Source organism: Diceros bicornis, unplaced genomic scaffold, assembly GCF_020826845.1.
Source record: "Diceros bicornis minor isolate mBicDic1 unplaced genomic scaffold, mDicBic1.mat.cur scaffold_67_ctg1, whole genome shotgun sequence".
NCBI classification, from domain to species: Eukaryota; Metazoa; Chordata; class Mammalia; order Perissodactyla; family Rhinocerotidae; genus Diceros; species Diceros bicornis.
In genome coordinates this window covers 1,886,421-1,907,889 of record NW_026691553.1, presented here as the reverse complement: position 1 = coordinate 1,907,889, position 21,469 = coordinate 1,886,421, and the positions used below count along the sequence as shown (strand labels likewise).

The 21,469-nt window shown below is 56.0% G+C and overlaps 2 protein-coding genes across 4 annotated transcripts in view; both read left to right on the top strand.

Moving 5' to 3' along the window:
• Positions 1–1,637: 1,637 nt before the first annotated feature.
• DIRAS1 (DIRAS family GTPase 1) lies at positions 1,638–4,429 on the top strand. Its single transcript, XM_058537647.1, has one exon. The coding sequence runs from the start codon at positions 1,724–1,726 to the stop codon at positions 2,318–2,320; it is 597 nt and encodes a 198-aa protein (XP_058393630.1). The 5' UTR covers positions 1,638–1,723; the 3' UTR covers positions 2,321–4,429.
• Positions 4,430–7,250: 2,821 nt separating this feature from the next.
• GNG7 (G protein subunit gamma 7) overlaps positions 7,251–21,469 on the top strand; it is a 132,545-nt gene continuing 118,326 nt past the window's right edge. For 2 of the 3 annotated variants that reach the window (XM_058537660.1, XM_058537658.1), the window contains exon 1: positions 7,251–7,310. The gene's annotated coding sequence lies outside the window, so the exon portion shown is untranslated. Of the gene's footprint in view, positions 7,311–10,250; positions 10,376–21,469 lie in introns of those variants that run through there. The other variant, XM_058537659.1, reaches the window with a different exon arrangement.

Genomic DNA, 21,469 nt, shown 5'->3' with positions numbered 1-21,469 from the left:
GTACCTTTGCTCATTCGGAACGTGCAACTTCCCACCCCCGCACCAGCCACGTGCCTTCCTCCCTGAGCCCTTGTGACTGATAAACAAGACGGTCCGTCTTTATCGAGGCTCCCGTGTGCCAGGCACCTGGCCAAGGGCTTTATCTAGCTTATGACACCACTTGTCCCAGCAACTCCGTGGAGGGGCACTGGGGCTGCTCACATCTCACAGATGAGGAAACCGAGGCTCGGGGACACAGACTTACCTGCCCGGCTTCTCACCACCAGGCCCACACCATCGGGTCTTACACCACCCCCCCCACACACACACACCGGAGGGCAGTGACTTGGCCAAGTGCAATCTTATCGTGCCCACTGGAGACCACCCCCCATGCTGAGGGGCCCTCAGGGACGGCTGGGAAGGAAGGGGTCTCTGCTGCTTTCTATAAATGAGGGCACGGATGTTGGAGACAGGCCTCCTGCCTTCCCGCCCGCAGCCCAAGATTCTTCCCCCACCTCCGTCATTTCAGAAATTGCTGTGCTGTGTGACCTACGGAGGCCACTCGACCTCTCTGAGCACAGGAGAGGGGAGAGATGATGAGAGTCCTGTGGATGCATCAGACCTGAATGAGCGGCCAGGACAGGCCAGAGCGTAGTCTGGGGACAGAGTTTAGGGAGTGGGGTTTTTCTATTTGGGCTCAGTTTCAGTTTTCTCATCTCCAGCCTGGGCTGCTGTTGGAAATCAGTGCCGTGATTTGCAAATTGTGATTCTTGGGCCTCCAGCACCAGAATCACACTTTTGGGATGAGGGGAGGAGAGCAGCTTTAAAATGCAAGTTCCCAGGGGGCCGGCCCCATGGCGTAGCAGTTAAGTGCGCGCGCTCCACTGCTGGCGGCCCGGGTTCGGATCCCAGGCGCGCACCGAGGCACCGCTTGTCAGGCCATGCTGAGGCTGCGTCCCATATAAAGTGGAGGAAGATGGGCACAGATGTTAGCTCAGGGCCAGTCTTCCTCAGCAAAAAGAGGAGGATTGGCAGATGTTAGCTCAGGGCTGATCTTCCTCACAAAAAATAAATAAATAAAAATAAAATGCAAGTTCCCAGGGCCGTGGCCTGGGCCAACTGATTCATCCCTTCCGGGGGGCGTAGGCCCTGCAATCTGCATTTTAAAGACGCCCCACCAAGGAGCCTCTGGGCTGAGGAAGGAGCAGGAAGCTGGTGATTGTTGGAGAGAGGCACCATTTCACCCATTTTGCAGAGGAAGAAACTGAGGCTCAGAGTGGCAAAGTGGCTTGGCTTGGCCAGGTCGCAGAGCCAGGCCTGCTGGCTTCCAGGAGCCACGCTGGGAAGAGAGGGAGCAGCCAGTGCAGCTTGAGGGGGCGGCGGGAGCATGCAGGTGGGGAAGCGGGCTCGTGCACACGCACGCTGGCCTCTCCATGCCTCTTGCAGCCCAGAGTCCCCCGGGAAGGAGCGTAGGCCCCAGATTTTGTCGGGGGGAAGCAAGCAGAGGGGGCTGGCCCCCAGCCTGCATGCAGGGCAGAATCGCAGAGTCAGCCAAACCAACCAGGAGGGCCTTCCCAGGATGCAGGAGAAATCCACCTCCTCTGAGAAGCCGCCCCTTCTCTCCCCACCCCGGCCCTGAACCGTCCCCTCCCGATCTGGTGGCCTCTTGTCTCTGACACTGCTCTCCGTACAGGTCGGTCTGGGGTTCTAGCAGCTGGCCCCGACCCCCACCCCCGCGTGGAAGATGCCGGAGCAGAGCAACGACTACCGAGTGGTCGTGTTCGGGGCGGGCGGCGTGGGCAAGAGCTCGCTGGTGCTGCGCTTCGTGAAGGGCACCTTCCGGGACACCTACATCCCCACCATCGAGGACACCTACCGGCAGGTGATCAGCTGCGACAAGAGCGTGTGCACGCTGCAGATCACCGACACCACGGGCAGCCACCAGTTCCCGGCCATGCAGCGGCTGTCCATCTCCAAGGGCCACGCCTTTGTGCTGGTCTTCTCCGTCACCAGCAAGCAGTCGCTGGAGGAACTGGGGCCCATCTACCAGCTCATCGTGCAGATCAAGGGCAGCGTGGAGGACATCCCCGTCATGCTGGTGGGCAACAAGTGCGACGAGACGCAGCGGGAGGTGGACACCCGCGAGGCCCAGGCCGTGGCCCAGGAGTGGAAGTGCGCCTTCATGGAGACCTCGGCCAAGATGAACTACAACGTCAAGGAGCTCTTTCAGGAGCTGCTCACGCTGGAGACGCGCCGAAACATGAGCCTCAACATCGACGGTAAGCGCTCCAGCAAGCAGAAGAGGACAGACCGCATCAAGGGCAAATGCGTCCTCATGTGAGCACGAGCACGGACGCCCGCCCGCCGCCACCGCTGTCCCGGCCCTGCCTCTCCCGACGCCCCCCGCCGCCTCCTCCCCTCCCCCTCCTCTCTCTCATCCCGTCCACTTCTCTCCCTTCCTCCGACATCTCTGCTGGGGAAGCTGAGGCCCTGGTGAGCCCGCGGCGGGTCTGGCTCTGTCTCATCCCTCTGCCCCCCGTCCCGTCTGTACCCCCAAAAGCCAAGTACTGGAGGTGGCCCCCTCGATCTGCACGTGGGAAAGTGGGGAAACTGCCTGGCCCCGTCGGGACCGAGGATGCTGGTTTTTCCCCCATCTCTGCCTGTCTCCTTGTCCCTCAGGACCCCCACCTCTGTCCCTATCCCCCAGCCAGACCTGTGCACCCCCCCGCATTAGATCACTGTGACCTTGCCAGGAGGGGGAGTTGAAATGCACATGGACCTCAGATTTTGTTTTCTCCTATTTGGTGTTTAATTAACATACATCCTCCCCCCCCACCTCCATCTCTCATGACCTCTGGCCTGTGCCCTTCACCTCGGGTCCCGGACCACTCCTCTCGCCCCTGTCCCCGCAGCCTGGGGTGCGGGGGCCTCGCGGGATGGGTCTCAGGCCACCAGGCAATAACCACAGGGCCTGCAGCAGCACCCCACCAGCCCGGAGCCCCACTCCTCGCCCGGCCGGGGCCTGGGGTGCAGGCAGGTGAGGCCCGAGACCGGCCGATGGCCGCAGCACAACTCCAGGGTGCTGTCTGGCGTGAATATGGAGGGCCTTCCCGGACATGGCCCACAGACAGATCGGCACAGTGTGTCACCACTGAGCCTCGGGGGGGTGGGGATGTAGGGTGCTGGAGAGGGGTGCCGGGGGCCCATCCAGGGGCAGGCGACTGGACCCAGCACCAGCAGGATCTGAGGGGGTCAAGGCAGAGCTCTGACCAGCCGCTTCCTCCCACCAACTGTGCCCCAGAGAGGGGTCCCCCCAGGAAGGCGAGTATCCTAGAGTTGGAGTATATCCGCCACCATCAGATTCTGAATGTTTTTTGAGAGCGTCTAGATAACTCTACGCTCGTGGGACCCTGTGGGGCTGTGTCTGACAAGTGCGAAGGTGACCTTTTGGCCCAGTTTAGGGGGTGACCGTGGGATGGTGTATCTGTGCAGCATGGTGTACACGAGTGGGTGGCTTGTGTCAATGCATGTGTGTAGCTGTCAGTGGGATGGTGTGTGTGTGTGTGTGTGTGTAATAATGGTATAGGGTGGCTGTCTTTTTGGGAGTGGGTGACGTGATTTATCAGAGCATCCATAAACCTGTTTGCTCTGACCGTCGGAGGCATGCTGAGCCTGTCTGACTCTGTAGCAAGATGGCTCTCAGCTCAAAATCTGTATCAGTCAGCTATGGCTGTGTAACAAAGGACCACAAACTCAGAAACTAGAATCAAGACACATTTGTCATCCCCCAGTTTCTGTGGGTCAGGACTCTGGACATGGCTTGGCTGGTCTTCTGTGCAGGGTCTCACGAGGCTGTGGTCAGAGTGCTGGCTGGGCTGTGGTCTCATCTGAAGGGCGGACTGGGGAAGGACCTGCTGCTGAGCTCACGGGGCTGTCGGCAGCACTCAGGTCTCTGTGGTTGCAGGACCCAGGGGCTCGGCTGGTCACTGGCTGTCGACTGGAGCTGCCCTCAGCTCCCTGTCACATGGGTGACCCCCTGGGGCCGCTCGCAACATTGGGTGTCATCGGGCGTGAGGAGGCTGTGTGTGTGTGTGTGCTTCTGTGCACGCTGGGACTGAACTCTGTGTGTATGTGTGCATGTGAGAGAGACAGGCCACATGGCTGTAAGTCGTGTGACCATGTGGGACTCTATGTTTCTGTCCATCTTGGTCACAGCATGGATGTTCTCTGTGTTCCTGTGACGTCACTCCACTAATGTTTACTGGGCACACTATAAGAGAGAGGGATTGTGTGTGTGTGTTGGGGGTCACTGCCCGGCACGTGGACAGGCCTGCAGAAGAGCAGTAGCATCCTGTCTGAGCACAGCTGAGCCCTCTTATCCTGTGGGGGGCCCAGGGCCCCCCAGCAGCTGGTGATGCCCTTTCCCTGCTCCGGGAGTGCTTCCTGGGCCTTGAAGAGCGTGGGGCTGGGCAGGGGTCTGCAGCCCTTTCTCAGGGACACACCCTGATAGCACAATCTCCCTGGGGCCCTGCCCGCCTCCAGGCCCCTCCCTCCCTAGGCCCTGCCTGACAAGAGGGGGGTCCTGCAGCAGGAGGGGCCGGAGCCTGCCTGGCTGCTGCCCGTCCTGCCCGGGCATCCCTGGGTCTGGGGACCGCCCCAGGCCATGCTTGCTGTAACCCTGCCCCTGCCCCCTCTGCCCCCGCATGTGGGTGCCCCCCGCCCCCTGTCGTGGGGTCTGTGTAGCATTCTCTCTAGAAATAGTCTTCCTGCAATAAAGAAGTGGATCCTGCATTCCCCACCCGTGCGCCTTCTTTAGGGTGGGGGGGCAGTGTGCCGCCTGCAAAGAGTGCGGGAGGTGAAGGATGGGGAGGTGAGGGATGAGGGATGAGGGTGAGGGATGGAGGAGGTGAGAGATGAGGGATGGAGGAGGTGAGGGATGAGGGATGGAGGAGGTGAGGGATGAGGGATGGAGGAGGTGAGGGATGAGGAATGAGGGATGAGGGTGAGGGATGGAGGAGGTGAGGGATGAGGGATGGGGGAGGTGAGGGATGAGGGATGGAGGAGGTGAGGGATGAGGGATGGAGGAGGTGAGGGATGAGGGATGGAGGAGGTGAGGCATGAGGAGGTGAGGGAAGAGGGATGGAGGAGGTGAGGGAAGAGGGATGGAGGAGGTGAGGCATGAGGAGGTGAGGGAAGAGGGATGGAGGAGGTGAGGGAAGAGGGATGGAGGAGGTGAGGGATGAGGGATGGAGGAGGTGAGGCATGAGGAGGTGAGGGAAGAGGGATGGAAGAGGAGAGGGCTGGAGAAAGGAAGGGACAAGGAGGTGAGGAATGGAGACGAGGCACCAGGAAGTGAGAGCTGGGGGGTGAGTGATGGGGATGAAGGAAGGGGCTGTGGGAAGAGTGGACTTCTGTGATGAGAAAACAGGGTAGTCGTGGGAGCATTTTAGCCCTTCACCCGGTGGCTCCCCCAGGAGACCTCACAGGCCCTGCTGGACCGGTACTTACTGCAGCCAGCTGAGGGGAGCGGGCAGGCGCCATGAGCCCCATTGTGCATGGGGAGGGACCCACAGGGCCTCAGATTCTCCATCTGCTAAATGGCTCGGGGCTCAGCTTGCAAACTTATAAGCAGGGGCAGGTCTAGGGTGAGGAGCGCTAAGTGCTTGCCAGGGGCGGGAAACTTGAGGGAGGGTGCCAACAACTCAGCCATCAAGGTACATATTTTAATGCAATATTTAATGCAAAGGCAGCCATGGTAAACAAAATATCAGTATTTTAAATAAAGATGGTATCTCACAGGGCCGGGGCTAGGGAGAAACAAGAGAGGTGGTTCGCACAAGTGCAGAATGAGATCTTGTCTTTCTCTAAAATTTTGGTATTTTATTCATCATGGATTATTTCTGCATTTATTTTGAATTTTAAAATATTGATGGCGAGTGTTTTTGTTTGTTTGTGTTGCTCGCCTTTAAGTTTTGGATTTGAGAACAGTGCCTCCCTTGCCTCTCCCCAGTTCTGGCCCTGCTCTGTCTTTGAGGCCACACGATGATGTCCTTGAGTGAAGGGTGGCAGCCACTTCCCCCAATTGCTGCAGGAATCCCAGACTTGCTGATGCTCCAAGAGCGCCTGGAAATCTGGATTTCTTTTTGTGAAATGTCCTGATTTTCAAATGTTGCCAACGAATTTAAAAGTTTTAAAGCATTTTTGGACCACAAGCCACCAGTTTGCGACTCTTGTTTAGATAGTAATTCCTCTGGGAGGGACGGGCTGGGGAGAGAGATGCCGGCTCCCAGGCGGCTGGTTCTCTCTGTGCACTGCTGGGGATGAGCAGGGAGGTTCTGCGGGGAGGACAGGAGCCCTGGGGGGCCCAGCTGGGAGGCCAGCGGCTCAGATCACAGAATATAAGCATCACACAAAGTCTTGATGTCTCAGAATATGGTGGCTCCTTCCTTCTCTATAAGAAATTCTTCCCTCCATAACCGCTGGATGCTACTGAAGACATAGCAAATGTTTCCCAGCATCACTAGGAGAGCTTGTTAAAATGCACATTGCAAGGGTCCATTCCTTCCCCCTTCCCCAGGATTCTGGATCATTCCATCTGGGTGCGGGCCCAGGAACCTGCTTTTTAAGATTAAAGCCCAGGATTTAGGAAATCGAGAAACCTTGGAAATTATGAGTCAGGCTTGGACAAATGACCTTGGGTTTAACCTCTCTGAGACTCAGTTTCCCCCTTCTGTAAAAGGGGGATATCATTTCTCCTCCTAGCTTTATTCAGAGGGTTCAACGAAAGGGAGAAATTATTGTTTATCCCGAAGGCGAAGCGACTGATTAGGAGAGGACATTCTTCCCCGGGAAGATGAGGCCCTGGAGCTAGGATTTGAAATTCGAACCCGCGGCCCGGCGGGATTCGAACTCACGAAACGCCTCGCGCTTCCTTGACGTCACCCAGTCACCTCTGAAAATGCGCTCGCCGCCGCGCCGCGGAGGCCCCCACCGCGAGCCGATTTGCATATTAGCATAGCCCCGCCCCCCGCGCGTTCCCCGATCGAGGGTGGCCGGCGGAGGTGCCACTCAGCGCCCCACCTCCCGGCCCCGCCCGCGCCCCGCTCCCCGCGCCCCGCCCCCTCTCCTGGGCGCAGCCTACCCCGCTGACTGCCCTGCGCCCCGCCCCCAGCCCAAGCCTCCCGCCGTCGGGGCTCGCGATTGGCCGCGCCGGCCGGCAGGGCCCGCCCCCTGCGCGCCGGCCCCGCCCCGAGCGGGGAGCGGCGCTCGCGAGCAGGCAGCGGGTTCGGCTGCGCGGCGGGGCTGAGACGGCCGCGGTGGCCCGAGCGCAGGTAAGGGCGCGTGGGGCCGGGGTCCGGGCCGGGTCCGCCACCCGCCTCGGGCTCAGGGGGCCGGGGCGCGGCCGGGGCGGAGGGCAGGCCCGGGGTCCCGGAGGAAGGGGGCCCCCGAGGGATCCGATCTGGCTGCGGACCGAGTTGGGGGTCGGGGTCTGCTGGGGAGGGGGCTGAGGCAGGGGATCCGAGCTGGAGTTAGGGGTCTGAGCTGGAGCTGGGGGTCGGGGTCTGCTAAGGAGGGGGCTGGAGTTGAGGTTCCAGGCTGGAATTGGGGATCAGGGCTGGAGCTGGGGGTGAAGGTTAGCTGGGGAGGGGGCTGGGGCTGAGCTGGGGGTCGAGGTTAGTTGAAGAAGAGGCTAGGGGTGGAGATGGGGCTCAGGGTCAGCTGGGGAGGGGCTGGAGTTGGGGATCCGGGCTGGGGTTGGGGGCTCGCATTGCAGTAGGGGATTGGGGCTGGAGCTGGAGGTCGAGGTTAGCTGGGGAGGGAACTGAACTTGAGGTCGAGGTTAGCTGGGGAGGGGGCTGGAATTGAGGATCTAGGCTGGAATTGGGGATCAGGGCTGGAGCTGGGGGTGAGGTCAGCTGGGAAGGGGGCTGGGGCTGATTTGGGGGTCGAGGTTAGTTGGAGAAGGAGCTGGGTGTAGAGATGGGAGTTAGGGTCAGCTGGGGAGGAGCTGGGGTTGGGCATCGGAGCTGGGGTTGGGCATCAGGGCTGGGGTTGGGGATCAGGGCTGGAGCTGGGGGTCGAGGTCATCTGGGGAGGGTGCTGGAGTTGGGGATCGTGCTGGAGATGGGGGTCCATGTTAGCTGGGGAGGGGGCTGGCGTTGGAATTGGAGGTCTAGATCAACTAGGGAGAGGACTGAAGTTGAGGTCGAGGTTAGCTGGGAGGGGTCGGGGGAGGAATTGGGGGTCACGATTCTCTGGGGAGGGGCAGAGGGGTTGAGTTGAGGGTGAGGGTTATTTGAGGAGGGGGCTGGGAGTGGAGTTGAAGGTTGAGGGTAGCTGGGGAGGGGGTTGCAGCTGGAGTTGGAGGTCGAGTTGGCCGGGAAGGGTGGTTGAGGAGCCCAGGGTTAGAGTGAGCCAAGGGCCGGAGGGCAGAGATGGGGAAGGCTGAGGGATGGAGATGGGGTCAGACCTGTTTCAGAAGGGGTCCGAAGGATCTGGGGAGAAATGAGGAGTTCGAAGTGCTTGAGGGGATGAGAAGGGAGGAAGGGATCCGAGTGATGATGGGATGGAGGGCTGGTGTTTTGTGGGAAGTTGACTATTCAGGAGGAAATGGCGGGTTCTGGGTTAGAAGTCAGTTATAAGGATTGTGGAGGGGACTTGCCCCCTACTTTTGGGGGGCTAATCATTTGGTATAGAAGAGGGTATGGGGCAGAAACCTCTTGGCCACGGTGAGCTGGAGAAGATGGGAGTTCAACCTCCTTTGCGGGGTCTGTTTCTGGGACTTAGGGTGCAAAGGACAGAGTCTTGGGAAGCAGAAAGGCTCGAGTTGGTGACTGAATTCTTCAGGAATTTTTGGGCTTGGGAGCGAGGAACCGAGGTGGGAGTTTTGGGGACGATGCTATTGAGGGCTGTGGGTGGCACTTTACTTTTCCTGGGGAGCAGGGGCTGCCGGGGGCTGGGAGGTGGGTGGGAAAAGACAGGCGTGACGAACAGCAGCTCAGAGGCTTCGACTGTTGCTAGGTGTCGGCAAGGCAACGCCAAGTTCACAAACTTGTGCAGTGGGATGGAGGTCTTGCAGAGGGGAAGGGCGCGGTGGGCTCTGAAGACGGGCCCCCTGCCTCGTCGGCATGTTTGCTTGGCCGCGTCGCCTCTGGGAAGTTTGGTCTACTGCTCCATAAAATGGGAATAATAGAAACAGTAGCAGTGCCTTGTAGGATGGCTGCGAGGGGCAGAAGAGGGAAGGGAGCACGGAGCATGCTCCTGGCACATGGCGAAGGTGCGTGCGGCCTTGATAATGACGTTCTAAATTAAGATTTTTTTGGGAGGGGGAAGGTGGGTGGGTGGCATGACTGGGTTGTCAGGGAGGGGAGGGAAGGAGTCAGGTGGAGCTCGACTCCAGTCCTGCAATCTTAGGGTGCACATGAGAATCACCCCTGGAGCTCTGGAAAAGAATCTGCAAAAAAATTTTTTTTCCATATTTTTAAAAGTGAAGAAAAAACAAACAAAAAAAGAGGAACCTACCTGGATCTGGTGCCAGGAGATTCTGAAGGTTTGTCAGGGAGCGAGGTTATCCACGAAGGAGAAGGCAGCACGGGTCATTCTGATTTAGGTGTACCCCCAGGAGCCATTCGGATGTGTCCCCTGCAGGAACCACTGAGCCATGATTAGATGCTCTTTAAATCTATGAGCGTTATAACTTGAGTGTATATGAGGGACCGGGGTCTCCCCATCGCTCTGCTGCCATGGGGGCCGGGTCATCTTCTGTGGGGGGGCCATCCTGGGCACTATGGGGGGTCGAGCAGCATCCCTGGCCCCCACCCACTCGATGCCAGGAGCACCCCCAGGGTGACAACCACAGATGTCCCCAGCCATCACCTGGGGCCAGAGTCACCCCTGGTGGAGACCCCTTGTAATAGACAAAACCAAGTTCTTGTCTCATTTAAAGACCACATCTCCCCTTGGATCCTTAGGAAGTTCGGTCCAGATTTGAGCTCTATTTGTAAATCCTCTAGTGCTCTCGTTTTGAGAGGAAAAATAAAATGAAAATCACATGCTTTTCGAGAACTTGAGAGATGCTGGCTTCTTCCTAGGTGAGTCTTTTGTGTGGCTTTCAAACATTGATACTGATTTCGAATATGGGATTAAGTGATCGGTTGTGGGCATTGAGATGCCAAAGTCTGTTTGATTCCTTGGTTTTAACTGAGTTCATGAGGCTTCTACAGAAGCTCGAATTCTTTGGGTAATTCTTGGTCTTCTCCAGAAAATATCCCGCGACTGGTGCATTGTTTTCTGCTCCTGTTTCATAAAGCCCTGGGCCCTGCGGTTTGAAGGGAAGACAACGGGATATGAATTACCCAAATACACAGACACTCAGCTTCGTGTTTACTGAATGGAGGTATTTTTTTTTTGTACACCGTGTAGTAGTGTAAAAAGGTGTTGTTACAGGTTTTCTCATTTGCATCTGGAAACAAATCATCGTCTTTACAACAGTATTTACTAGGTCATTCGTATTCTTGAAGCTCCTTCATAATTTCTTACGCAAGGGTTGTGCCTGGCCTCCGTGACTGTGGAACTTTCTGGAACTTTCTGGAGCTTTCTAGAGGGCACGGTGAGCAGGATGGTTGCATGATCGCCGGGTGTTGACACAGACTTATTTCCCCCCTTCCTGTGTGCCCCGCGGGCTGCTCCTGCGGGTGATTGCCCAAGCTTGGTTCTGGGAACGTTTGCTTGGGTCCCTTAACGGCTGGCTTCTGCCACCCACGTCCTTGCCCATGTCGGGGAGCCTCCCTCCGGGTCGTGCTGTTCATTTGGACGCTTCTGGACTTGATTTTCACCGCTGCTCTCTCGTGCTGCCGTTTGTTGTGGCCTCTCTTTTCAGAATCTGGAGGAAATTCATTCCATATGTCACTCAGCAGACCTTCCAGACCAGACCGGGGAGCTGAGAATGTGGGGTGACCTGTCCTGGGCAGTCACTTCTTCCTTCTCCTGTCCTCCCCTTAAGCCCCCTCTCGTGGGCAGGGGGGGCTTTGGGCAGCTCTGAGACAATTCCAGAAATGGCTACTAGTTCTCCTGAGAACCTTGCAAAGGAGAAAGTCTTACTGCTTTTTATTTTTTTAGTTGAGGTACAACTTCCATGTCAGAAAACTCAGCCATTTTAAGCACACAGTTAAATTTTTTGGTAAGTTTATCAAATTGTGCAACCATCCCTATAAATTCATTTTAGAACATTTTCGTCACCCAGATAAGATCCCTTGTCCACATGAGCAGTCACCCCCATCCTCTCCCCCAGCCCCTGGCAACCACGAACCCACGTTCTGTCTGCGGATGTGCCTGTTCTGGACATTTCACATCGGTGGAATCACACACTGTGTGTCGTTCTGTGTCTGGTTCTCTCACTGAGCGTCGTGTGTTCAGGGTCCATCCACGGTGTGGCTGTGTTGGGGCTTCACTCCTTTTCACGGCTGAGTAATACTCCAGTGTGTGGATGGACCACATTGTGTTTATCCATTCATCCATTGATGGACATCTGGTTTGCTCCCACATTTTGGCAGTGAAGAATCATGCTGCTATTTAAATGGCTTTTTCCTGGGCTTTCGACAGCCCACTAAACTGAAGCTTGGGGGTCGTTAGGTGTCATCGCCCTGGGTCCTATCCCTCTCTCTCCTGTCTGTGGTTCTTTCCCGCTTGAGTTAAGCGTTTCACCGTCTCTTGCTCAGAGCATCCCAGCTGGTGGATCAGCCTCCAGTCTCTCCTGATCTGGTGGGTCGCCCCACACGACCAGAATCTGGTCTCTAAAGCTCAGATCGGTTCATCATTTCCCTGCCACTGTCACCAACTCGTCACCCACTTGACAAAATCAAAATCCCTCACTCGGCCTTGGTGGCACCCGGGAGTGGGCCCCACCTCACCTGTCCGGAGTGACCTTCACTTTCACTCCAGAAACCCGCCCATCCCGCTCCTCCAGCGGCCCGCCCAGTGCATGCCCCCAGCTTGCCCGGACCTCGAGGTTTGCTGTCTCCTTTGAAACCTTCCTTCCTTCCTTCCTATCCCCAACAAAGGCTGGTTGTGTGCCTATTTTAAGCATCAGAGCGGGTGCCAGGCGCCGGGAGCGCCACGTGAATGAGACGCTTGTGTATGCGCGTGGGGAGGTGCGGAGACGGGGGACCCAGGGCCATTCGGTCCCTGGCCCGGCTCTCTGAGTCGGGGTCCCTGGGGGTGGTGGAGACGGGGGCCAGGCCTGTGTATTCCATGAGCTCCACAGGTGTGGTGACAGTAAGTTTCTCCGGGGATGGAGGGGGGGACAACACCTGTGCACAGGACGGTCAGGGGGAGAGGCTGAAGAGAAGTTAGCCAGGGGACCGGTGGGGGGAGTGCAGCCCACCAGTGTGAGCACCCAGCCGGGGCCGGATCTTTCCGTGTCATCTCGAGCAGGGCCCCCCCGGACGCTGCGGACATGGGGCCGGGTCATCCTCTGTGGGGGGCCATCCTGGGCGCTGTGGGGGTCTGAGCAGCATCCCTGGCCCCACCCACTCGATGCCAGGATTCAGTGCTGAGGGAGATAAACTGATTTGCAGAAATTGCTACATTTTTTGGAATTTCTGACAGTTAACTGTTTGGAGATGACAAAATAGAAAAAGACGCCCCGTCTTTGGTGTATGTCAATTAGTCGAGAGCCTGCTCTTCATAACCACGGGCGTGCGCGTGCACACACGTGTGAATTCCCTGCCATCTCTATGCTAAGGGGAGGGGGTGCCCGGGCCAGGGCCCAGGTGAGTCGGGGCTGCACCTAACTTGAAACCTGCCCGCCAGCTCTGCTTTTTGACAGTTACCACTCGTCACATCTTTTGTTTGTGGTCAAGGCCGTGACCCTTGCCTCTGCCTCCTTAAGAGACTCTGTAATTTGATGGACAAAAAAAGTCAGGGGGAATCAGAGATCAGGAGGTGAGTCCAGCCGAGTTAAAATGCAGACACAGTGCTGGGGCAGACGCGGCTGTGCCCGGCAGGGTCGTGAGAAAGGGCCCCGTGCCACCAGCCTGCTCTTTGTCTAACTGTGTGACTCTCCCGCGGGCTGTGACAAAGCACTGTGGATGGGGTGGCTTGAAACAACAAGATCTTTCCTCTCCCGGTTCTAGAGGCCGGAGGTCCAAGATTGAAGTGTCCTAGGGCCGCGCTCCCTCCCAAGGCTCCAAGGGAGGGTCCTTCCTGCCTCTCCCAGCTTCTGGTGGTTTCCAGCATTCCTGGGCGCTCCTTGGGTATAGACGCATCCCTCCTGTCTCTGTCGTCACGTGGGCGTCTCCCTGTGTGTGTGTCAAAGAAAAACCAGAGATGGACAGTAGTTAGAGGGGTGGGAACAGAGTGTACTCAGAAACAGTGGCGGGGGCAAGGAGACCTCCGTGTAGACCTGAAGACAGCACGGGCCGGCGGGGTTTACAGCCAAGGAGCAGGTGGCGTCAGTGGATGGAGAATTGCTAAGAAGAAACATGGGGAGGGGGGATTCTGGCTAAACTGACCTGATCTGACTCCTGCTGGAGACAGGCCAGTGATCCGACATGGCCTTGGGGAGCGAGGGAGACGAGGACCCAATTGGGTATCGAGGGTGATCAGATGTGGAGGATGAGGGATTCTCCATCAACCGACTCAGCGGGGATTCTTGCTAAAATCGGACGATGCAGAGGTGAACACGGAAACCCAAAAGTCGAGGCCCCCTTTGAGAAGTTCAGGGCAGCCTGAGTGGAGTTTGGTCAAGGACAGAATCTTTGTCGTGTTGCTGTGTCCAAATTTCCCTCTTCGTATGAGGACACCAGGCATTGGGTTAGGGCTCCCCCACTCCAGGGTGACCTCCCCTTAACTTGGTCACATCTGCAAAGACCCCATTTCCGAATAAGGTCCCATCGCAAGTACCCTGGTTTGGATGCAGACGTATCTTTTTGGGGGGACGCAATGCACCCCACACCACCTAGCAAGCGGTCGCCGGTGGGTGAGGTTCAGCTTTTCCAGGGCCATGTGATCCCAGTTGCTAAATACCATTCTTCCCTCTCCTCTGTTCCTACTTTCTCCACACCATAAAAATAAAAATTCACACCATCTCAGAGAAAATGGGGAACTCTGTGCCCAGCGGGGCCCCTGGGTGTGCAGGCTATGGGAGGAAGTGAGAGTTTTCTCGATCATCGGGGGTGAGGGCGTGGAGGAGGAGGCCGCAGGTTAACTCACAGCCTGGGAGAAGCTCTTGATTATTCGTCATCTGTAAGACGGGGCCGAAACGCCCGCCTCGGCCTCCCTCCAGGATGTGGGATCAAGTGACGCCTCTGGAAGGACGCAGTGGGAATTCTAAAGCTCTGTAAATACTACGTGTTCTTGTTGTTGAATTGGGGTTTAACTAAACCAGGGCCCCTCCCCTCGGCACTGCGGCCATGGGGGCTGGGTCATTCCCGGGGGGGCCGTCCTGGGCTCTGTGGGGGATTGAGCAGCATCCTCCGCCCCACCCAGTCGATGCCAGGTGCACCCCCAGTGTGACAACCACAGATGTCCCCAGACACTGCCCAGTGTCCCCTGGAGGCAGGATCACCCCAGGTTGGGAACCATTGGGCTGAATTTTTTTGTGTGTGTGTGAGGAAGATCGGCCCTGAGCTAACATCTGTTGCCAGTCCTCCCCTTTTTGCTGAGGAAGATTGGCCCTGGGCCAACATCCGTGCCCATCTTCCTCCACTTTATATGGGACGCCGCCACAGCATGGCTTGCCAAGCGGTGCGTCGGTGCGCGCCCGGGATCCGAACCCGGGCCACCAGCAGCAGAACGCGTGCACTTAACTGCTTGCGCCACCAGGCCGGCCCCGGCTGAATTTTTTTAAGAAGGTTTCATGATTCTGTGATTACGTTCAAGTAAGAAGATACGTTTGGGTTTTTTTAATAGACTTTATTTTCTAGAGCAGTTTCGGGTTCACAGCAAAATTGAGCGGAAGGTGCAGAGAATTCTCGTCTGCCCCCCGCCCCCACGTGAGCACAGCCTCCCCCATTTTCAACGTTGCCCACCAGAGTGGGACATTTGTCACAATCGATGAACCTACACGGCCGTGTCATCACCCAGTGTCCATAGTTGACGTCAGGGGTCACTCCTGGTGGTGGACGTTCTGTGAGTTGGGACACAGGCGTAATGACACGTACCCACCATCAGAGCATCAGACAGAATAGTGTCACCATCCTCTGTGCTCCACCTGTTCATCCCTCCCTCCCCATTATTTTGTTTTATGGGCAAAAGCGACAAGAACGGCTTAGTCATCTCGAGGGACCGTTGGGAGAGACGTCACTCTGTAGGCTGCTGCGGAGTTGATTACGAATTCTTCGTCCACATTCTCCGCTCCAAAAAACAGTGCTCTCCAACAGAACCAGGACTCAAGCCTCATCCGTCATTTTAAATGTTCGACTAGCCACACTCCAAGAAGCAAAGTAGGTGACACTAATTTTAATGATACATTTTACGTAACCCAATGCAGACAAAATATTATCGTTGCCACTCGTAATCGACAGAAAGAAGGTGTGAATGAGCTAGTTTCCATTCTTTCTTTCATACGAAGTCTTCACAGTCTGGCGTGGATTTTACACTCACAGATTTTTATGTCTCTGGGCTGGCCCCGTGGCTTAGCGGTTGAGTGCACGCGCTCCGCTGCTGGCGGCCCGGGTTCGGATCCCGGGATTGCACCGACGCACCGCTTCTCTGGCCATGCTGAGGCCGCGTCCCACATACAGCAACTAGAAGGATGTGCAGCTATGACACACAACTATCTACTGGGGCTTTGGGGTTAAAAAAAAGGAGGAGGATTGGCAATAGATGTTAGCTCAGAGCCGGTCTTCCTCAGCAAAAAAAAGAGGAAGGTTAGCATGGATGTTAGCTCAGGGCTGATCTTCCTCACAAAAAAAAAAAAAAAAGATTTTTACATCTCTGAATGAGCCGCATTTCAAGTGCTCAAGGCCACACCTGGCCGGTGGCCGCCACACCAAATGTGGCAGGTCTCAGAAGTGAATAGGGGAATTTTAGGAGAAAATAAGAGCTCTGGAGGTAGAGGGGTGTAGCTTAGCGTTTGGACACGTTGTGGGGCGTTTTTAGAGCTACAGAGGTGTCTGCTTTGCTAAGGAGTGACGCTGGACCCCAATAACCTCCGTGTCAAGATTCCCCAAGCGGGAAGAAAAGAGAGTTACTCATCGCTTGTTAAAATGTGAGTTGCAAGATTTACAATTCTTCAAATCAAAAGAACACTGGTGCTTTGTTACGATGCGGTGTTCAGGTCACACGCAGCTTTGTTCTGGCAGAACTGAGCTGACTGGCTGAAAAAGCGGATTGAGGATCGGAGCATCTTAGAAAGTTCCGGAAGGGCCCCCGAGGTTGTCCAGCCCAGGGAGCATCAAACCACGGCCCTCGGGCCAGATCCAGCCCGTGAGCTGAGAATGATTTTTACATTTTTAAATGGTTGGAAAAACAATTGAAAAAAGCATACTACGTCGTGACATGTGAAAATTAGGCAGAGTCCACATCTCAGTGTCCAGAAATCAAGTTTTTTCGGTACAGAGCCACGTGCATTCATTTACGTGCTGCCTGTGGCGGCTTTCTCGCTACAGCATATGAGACCGTGTGGCTTGAAAAGCCAAAAATATTGATTTTCCGGCCCCTTAGAGGAGGAGTATGATCGATCCTTTATTTTATTTCGTGTCACAAGGCGTAACAATATGTCTTAGAAATAATGGGCCCTTAGATTCGACGAACTGTGGCATCCGAGAGCTCAAAAATAGATCACATTTTCCAACGTCAGTTATGTTTATTATAATGTTACCTAAAGATGCACAAACGTGAAACTCCGTATAAATGTCTTGTGCTTATGGCTTTTATGCAATAAGCCGAAAAAAGCACAGCAAGTACATAAAAACGAAACGGCAACCCAGCGAAGCAGTGGTCATCCAAACGCATGTCCAGACGGTCACTTTTGTCGTCAGGCGATGGGTGTTTCTGAGAAGGACGTTCCGAGAGTGACAGCTGGCCAGGCAGAGGGCTCAGAGCGGTTGTGTGACCACAGACGCTTCCTTTCCTGGGCCGGGGGGCCCAGGCCGCTGTGTTGTGACAGTCACCCAACTTAGAAACGCCTTCTCTTCAGGTGGAGAACTAACGAGCTGTGAGTTTGTCGCAGAGGCTGGTTTTCAGTGTTTGAGGCTGGGGCGAGAAATGGAAGATTTAAAAAAATTTTTTTTTTTTTCTTTTGGTAAATTGCTGCTTAGGAAATGTCGGGCTGTTTTTGACTTGAATTTTCATTGACAGCAGGAGGTGATGGAGGAAATGGGGCTGGGTGGGGCTTTGTGGGTGGGCTGGGCCTTTGTTGTTTAAAACAATAGGTGGCTTCTCTCACTTCCCTGCTCTGCCTCTGTCTCTCTCTCTCTCTCTCTCTGTCTCTCTGTTTCTGTCTGTCTCTCCCCCCTCTCATCTCTCTGTCTCTCTGTTTGTCTCTCTCTGTCTCTGTCTCTCCCTCTCTATCTCTCTCTCTGTCTCTGTCTGTCTCTTCCCCCTGTCTCTTCTCTCTGTCTGTCTCTCTGTCTCTCACTGAAGGCTTCCCGGAGGCTCTCAGTTGCTGCATAAAGAAACCAAAATTGCGTCCCTTGATGTCCACAAACCTCAGACACGTGTCCGTAGGTTTGGGGCGCAGAGGGGCGGGGACCGGGTTCCAGAACCTTGTTTCAGTCTCGGCTCTGCCTCTCATTTCCACATTGGCAGAGTCCCCTCTCCCCTCAGCTTCTGTTTCCCCGGCTGTGAAGTGGGACGTGGGATACGGTCACACCCACCCCCACGGCTCCGTCTAACCCAGCACAGCACCCACCTGGGTTGTCTCTGACGAGGATAGTGGACTGAGCTCCCAGACCTGTTTGGTTTTTTTAAATTAACTTTTTACTTGGGACTAATTTTAGATGCACAGAGAAGTCACCAAGATGGTACAGAGTCCCCGTGTGCCCTCACCCAGCCTCCCCCCGGGGGCCTTCGCTGCACTGCGAAATTCACACGGGCGCCTTACCATTCACTAAACTCCGTGCTTTATTCCATTTCACTGCTTTTCCCCTAATGTCCTCCTCTGCCCGGGGACCCCATCAGGACCCCACGTGACATCAGTCGTCACGTCTCTGTGGGCCCCTGTGGGCTGGGACGGTCTCTCCGACTTCCCTTGTCTTTCGTGCCTGGGCATCTTGAGGAGGGCTGGTCAGAGTTTTGCAGGACGTCCCCCGATCTGGATTTGCTGGTGTTCTCTTGTGAGCAGACGGGGGTCGTGGGTTTTGGGGAAGGACACACAGAGCTGAGGTGCCCTTCTGGTCACGTCCCATCACAGGTCCCTGACACCCACACGACGTCACCCTGATGTTGACCCTGACTGCCTGGCCCAGGTAGCGTTTGCCTGCCCACCGGGTCCCCAGAGGCCTGTATTCCGCCCCTAACTTGCTGAGGGAACGCCGGGCCCCCCCAGAACCCCTCCCTGCACTCCCCGACGCCGATTCTCCGTCCCCTGTGCTGCGAACTTCGCCTTCGATCTTCCCAGCGTGGTGTAAACTTTCTCGACAAAGCCTGTGCTCCTGGAGATGAGTTTGGGGCTTGGAAACTCATCGTCTTAGATGTGGTGGCCACAGGCACGGCAGGATGTCAGGGAGAAACGTCTTCCTTCTAATTCGAGACAGCTGGGTTCCACCCGTCTCGTACCCATGCACATGGGTGGGGGGCGTGGACGGGTCCTGCAGCTGGTGACTGAAATGGGCGTGAGCTGGCCCGGAGTGTTTCAGCACAGCTTTGTGTAAGGTGCCACATTCTTATAAAATGAGGGGGGGCTTTAGACCCCAGGGGGGCAGTTGCAACACAGGCGGCCCAAGGCTCGGAACCCCCGTGCCCTCCTGCCCGGGTCCGCCTGCCTCCCAGAGTGACCCCCGGCGTCTCCGCTCGCACGTCGATGGCGTGCCTGGCGGAAGCAGAGGGTCACTGGGAAGCAGGCTGTTTAGTGGGGAGGTGGTTGGTGATGGGCGATCGCCCTGGAGGAAGAGGGCAGGGTGTCCTCCGAGCCCCTTTGGGACAGCGAATGGGACCCTTTGTTGCACCGAGGCCTTTTCCTCAGTGGCCTCTTTTTACTCGACAAACAATGGTGGGATGTTGCCAAGTACAGGACCATCCTCTGCCATGTCCCCCACCCCAGGGGGAGGGGACCTGTCGGTCGTGGTGGTTCCCGTGGATCCAGACAACGTCCCCTTAACTTCTCACCAGCCTTCCGTCTCTCTGCCCAGTGCGTCGCGAACATCCCAACTCACCTGCATCTGCTTCTGCCCACTCTGCTTTGTTTGTTTGTTTGTTTTTTTGTGAGGAAGATCAGCCCTGAGCTAACATCCATGCCAATCCTCCTCTGTTTTTTTTTTTTGCTGAGGAAGACTGACCCTGGGCTAGCATCCATGCCCATCTTCCTCCACTTTATGTGGGACGCGGCCTCAGCATGGCCTGACAAGCGGTGCGTCAGTGCGTGCCGGGATCCGAACCCGGGCCGCCAGCAGCAGAGCGCACGCACTTAACCGCTATGCCACGGGGCCGGTCCCTTTGTTTAATTGTGATAAAATGCACATAACATAAAATCTACCATCTTAACCATTTTAAGTGCACAGCTTAGTGGCATTAAGGGCATTCACATGGTTGTACAACCATCCCCGCCATGTCTCCAGAATTTTCCATCTTCCCAAACTGAGACTCTGTCCCCATGAAGCACTGACTCCCCCTCCCCTCCCCCAGCCCCTGGCCCCACCATCCACTTTCTGTCTCTGTGATGTGACTCCTCTAGGGGCCTCCTGTGAGGGGATCACACAGTGTCTGTCCTTCTGTGTCTGCCTCATGTCACTGAGTGTCATGTCCTCCAGGTCCATCCACATTGGAGCAGATGTCAGGATTTCCTTCCTGTTCAAGGCCGCGTGATATTCCAGTGTGTGGATGGACCACATTGTGGGTATCCATCATCCATTGATGGACACTTGGGTGTTTCCCCTCTTTGGCTACTGTGAATTATGCTGCTGTGGACATTCACATATAAATCTCTGTGTAGACAGACGTATGTTTTCATTTCACGTGGGGAGATTCCTAGGAGTGGAATTGCTGGGTCCTTTAATCAACTTAGGGTGAACACAGTAAGAAACCGCCAGGCCGTGTTCCCTTCCCTCCAGCAGCACACGAGGGCTCCCATTTCCCCATACCCCCATCAGCACGTGTGATTGTCCGTCTCTGAGCCTAGCCGCCCTGATGGGGTGAGGTGGTGTCTCACAGCGTCTTTGATTTGCGTGTCCCATGGGTGGCTTTTCAGCAGAGTCAGCTGGTCGGAGGACAGAAACGTCACAGGACAGCCCGTCAGGAGGGAGATGATAAGGCGAGATTTGGGGAGACCCACGCAGGAGGGGTTTGCAAAGGAGTTTCCATCACTTGCTGGTTGGTTGAATGAAAGAGGGGGGAAGGGAAGAAGGGAGCGCCAGGAACAAGGATGAAGCCTCAGTCTCCCCGTCTCTAGAATGGGCGTGATGCCGACCCAAGTGAGTTATTGTGGAGAATCAAATACCCGAGTCAGCAACAGGCAGTGTCCCCCGAAGCTGAGCCCGAAATGGAATCCCCACTCGTGTTCTTCACGCGCCTTTCAACGGGCTTTGTTCTAAGAGGTCTTATCAACTATTTTTTTTCCTATCATTTATTTTTAAACCCGTGGACTGTTTGTGTGTGTTGTTTCTATGCTGGGTAGAATTTTTTTTTTTAGCAGCTTTATGGAGCTATCGTTCGCAGACTATACAATTCACCCGTTGAAAGAGTACCGTTCGCTGGTTCTTAGGATATTCGCGGATATGTGCAACCATCGTCACAGGCAATTTTGGAACATTCTCATCACCCCAGAAGCAGCCCCGTCCCCATCAGCAGTCACTCCCCAGCCCCTGACAACCACGAACCCACTTTCTGTCTGTGGATGTGCCTGTTCTGGACATTTCACATCAATGGGATCACACACCGTGTGGCCTTTTGTGTCTGGTTCTCTCACTGAGCATCGTGTGTTCAAGGTCCATCCACATTCCTGTTTATGGCCGAATAAGATTCCATTGTGGGAACATGTCACATTGTGTGGATCCGTTCATCCATCGATGGACACCGGGTGGCTTCCGCCCTCTGGCTGTTGTGAATCGTGCTGCTGTGAACACGCGTGTGCTGGTTTTTGTGCGGACGGGTGTTTTCAGTTCTGGCGGACACCCAGGAGTGGCAGCGCAGGGCCCATCATCTATTTTTAAACCCATAGATTGCTTGTGCTTCTGCGCCCGGTGGGATTTTGATGCATTTGCTGCTTTTCTGGCAGCTCAGCCCTCGGGGGCCTTGGAAGGATTTGCGTTCCTCTGGCCGGTTCCCCTCGTCTCCCTGCCCCCATCCTCCTTGCTGCCCAGAGCCTAGGGGTGGCAGCGGCTGGGGGTGGGGG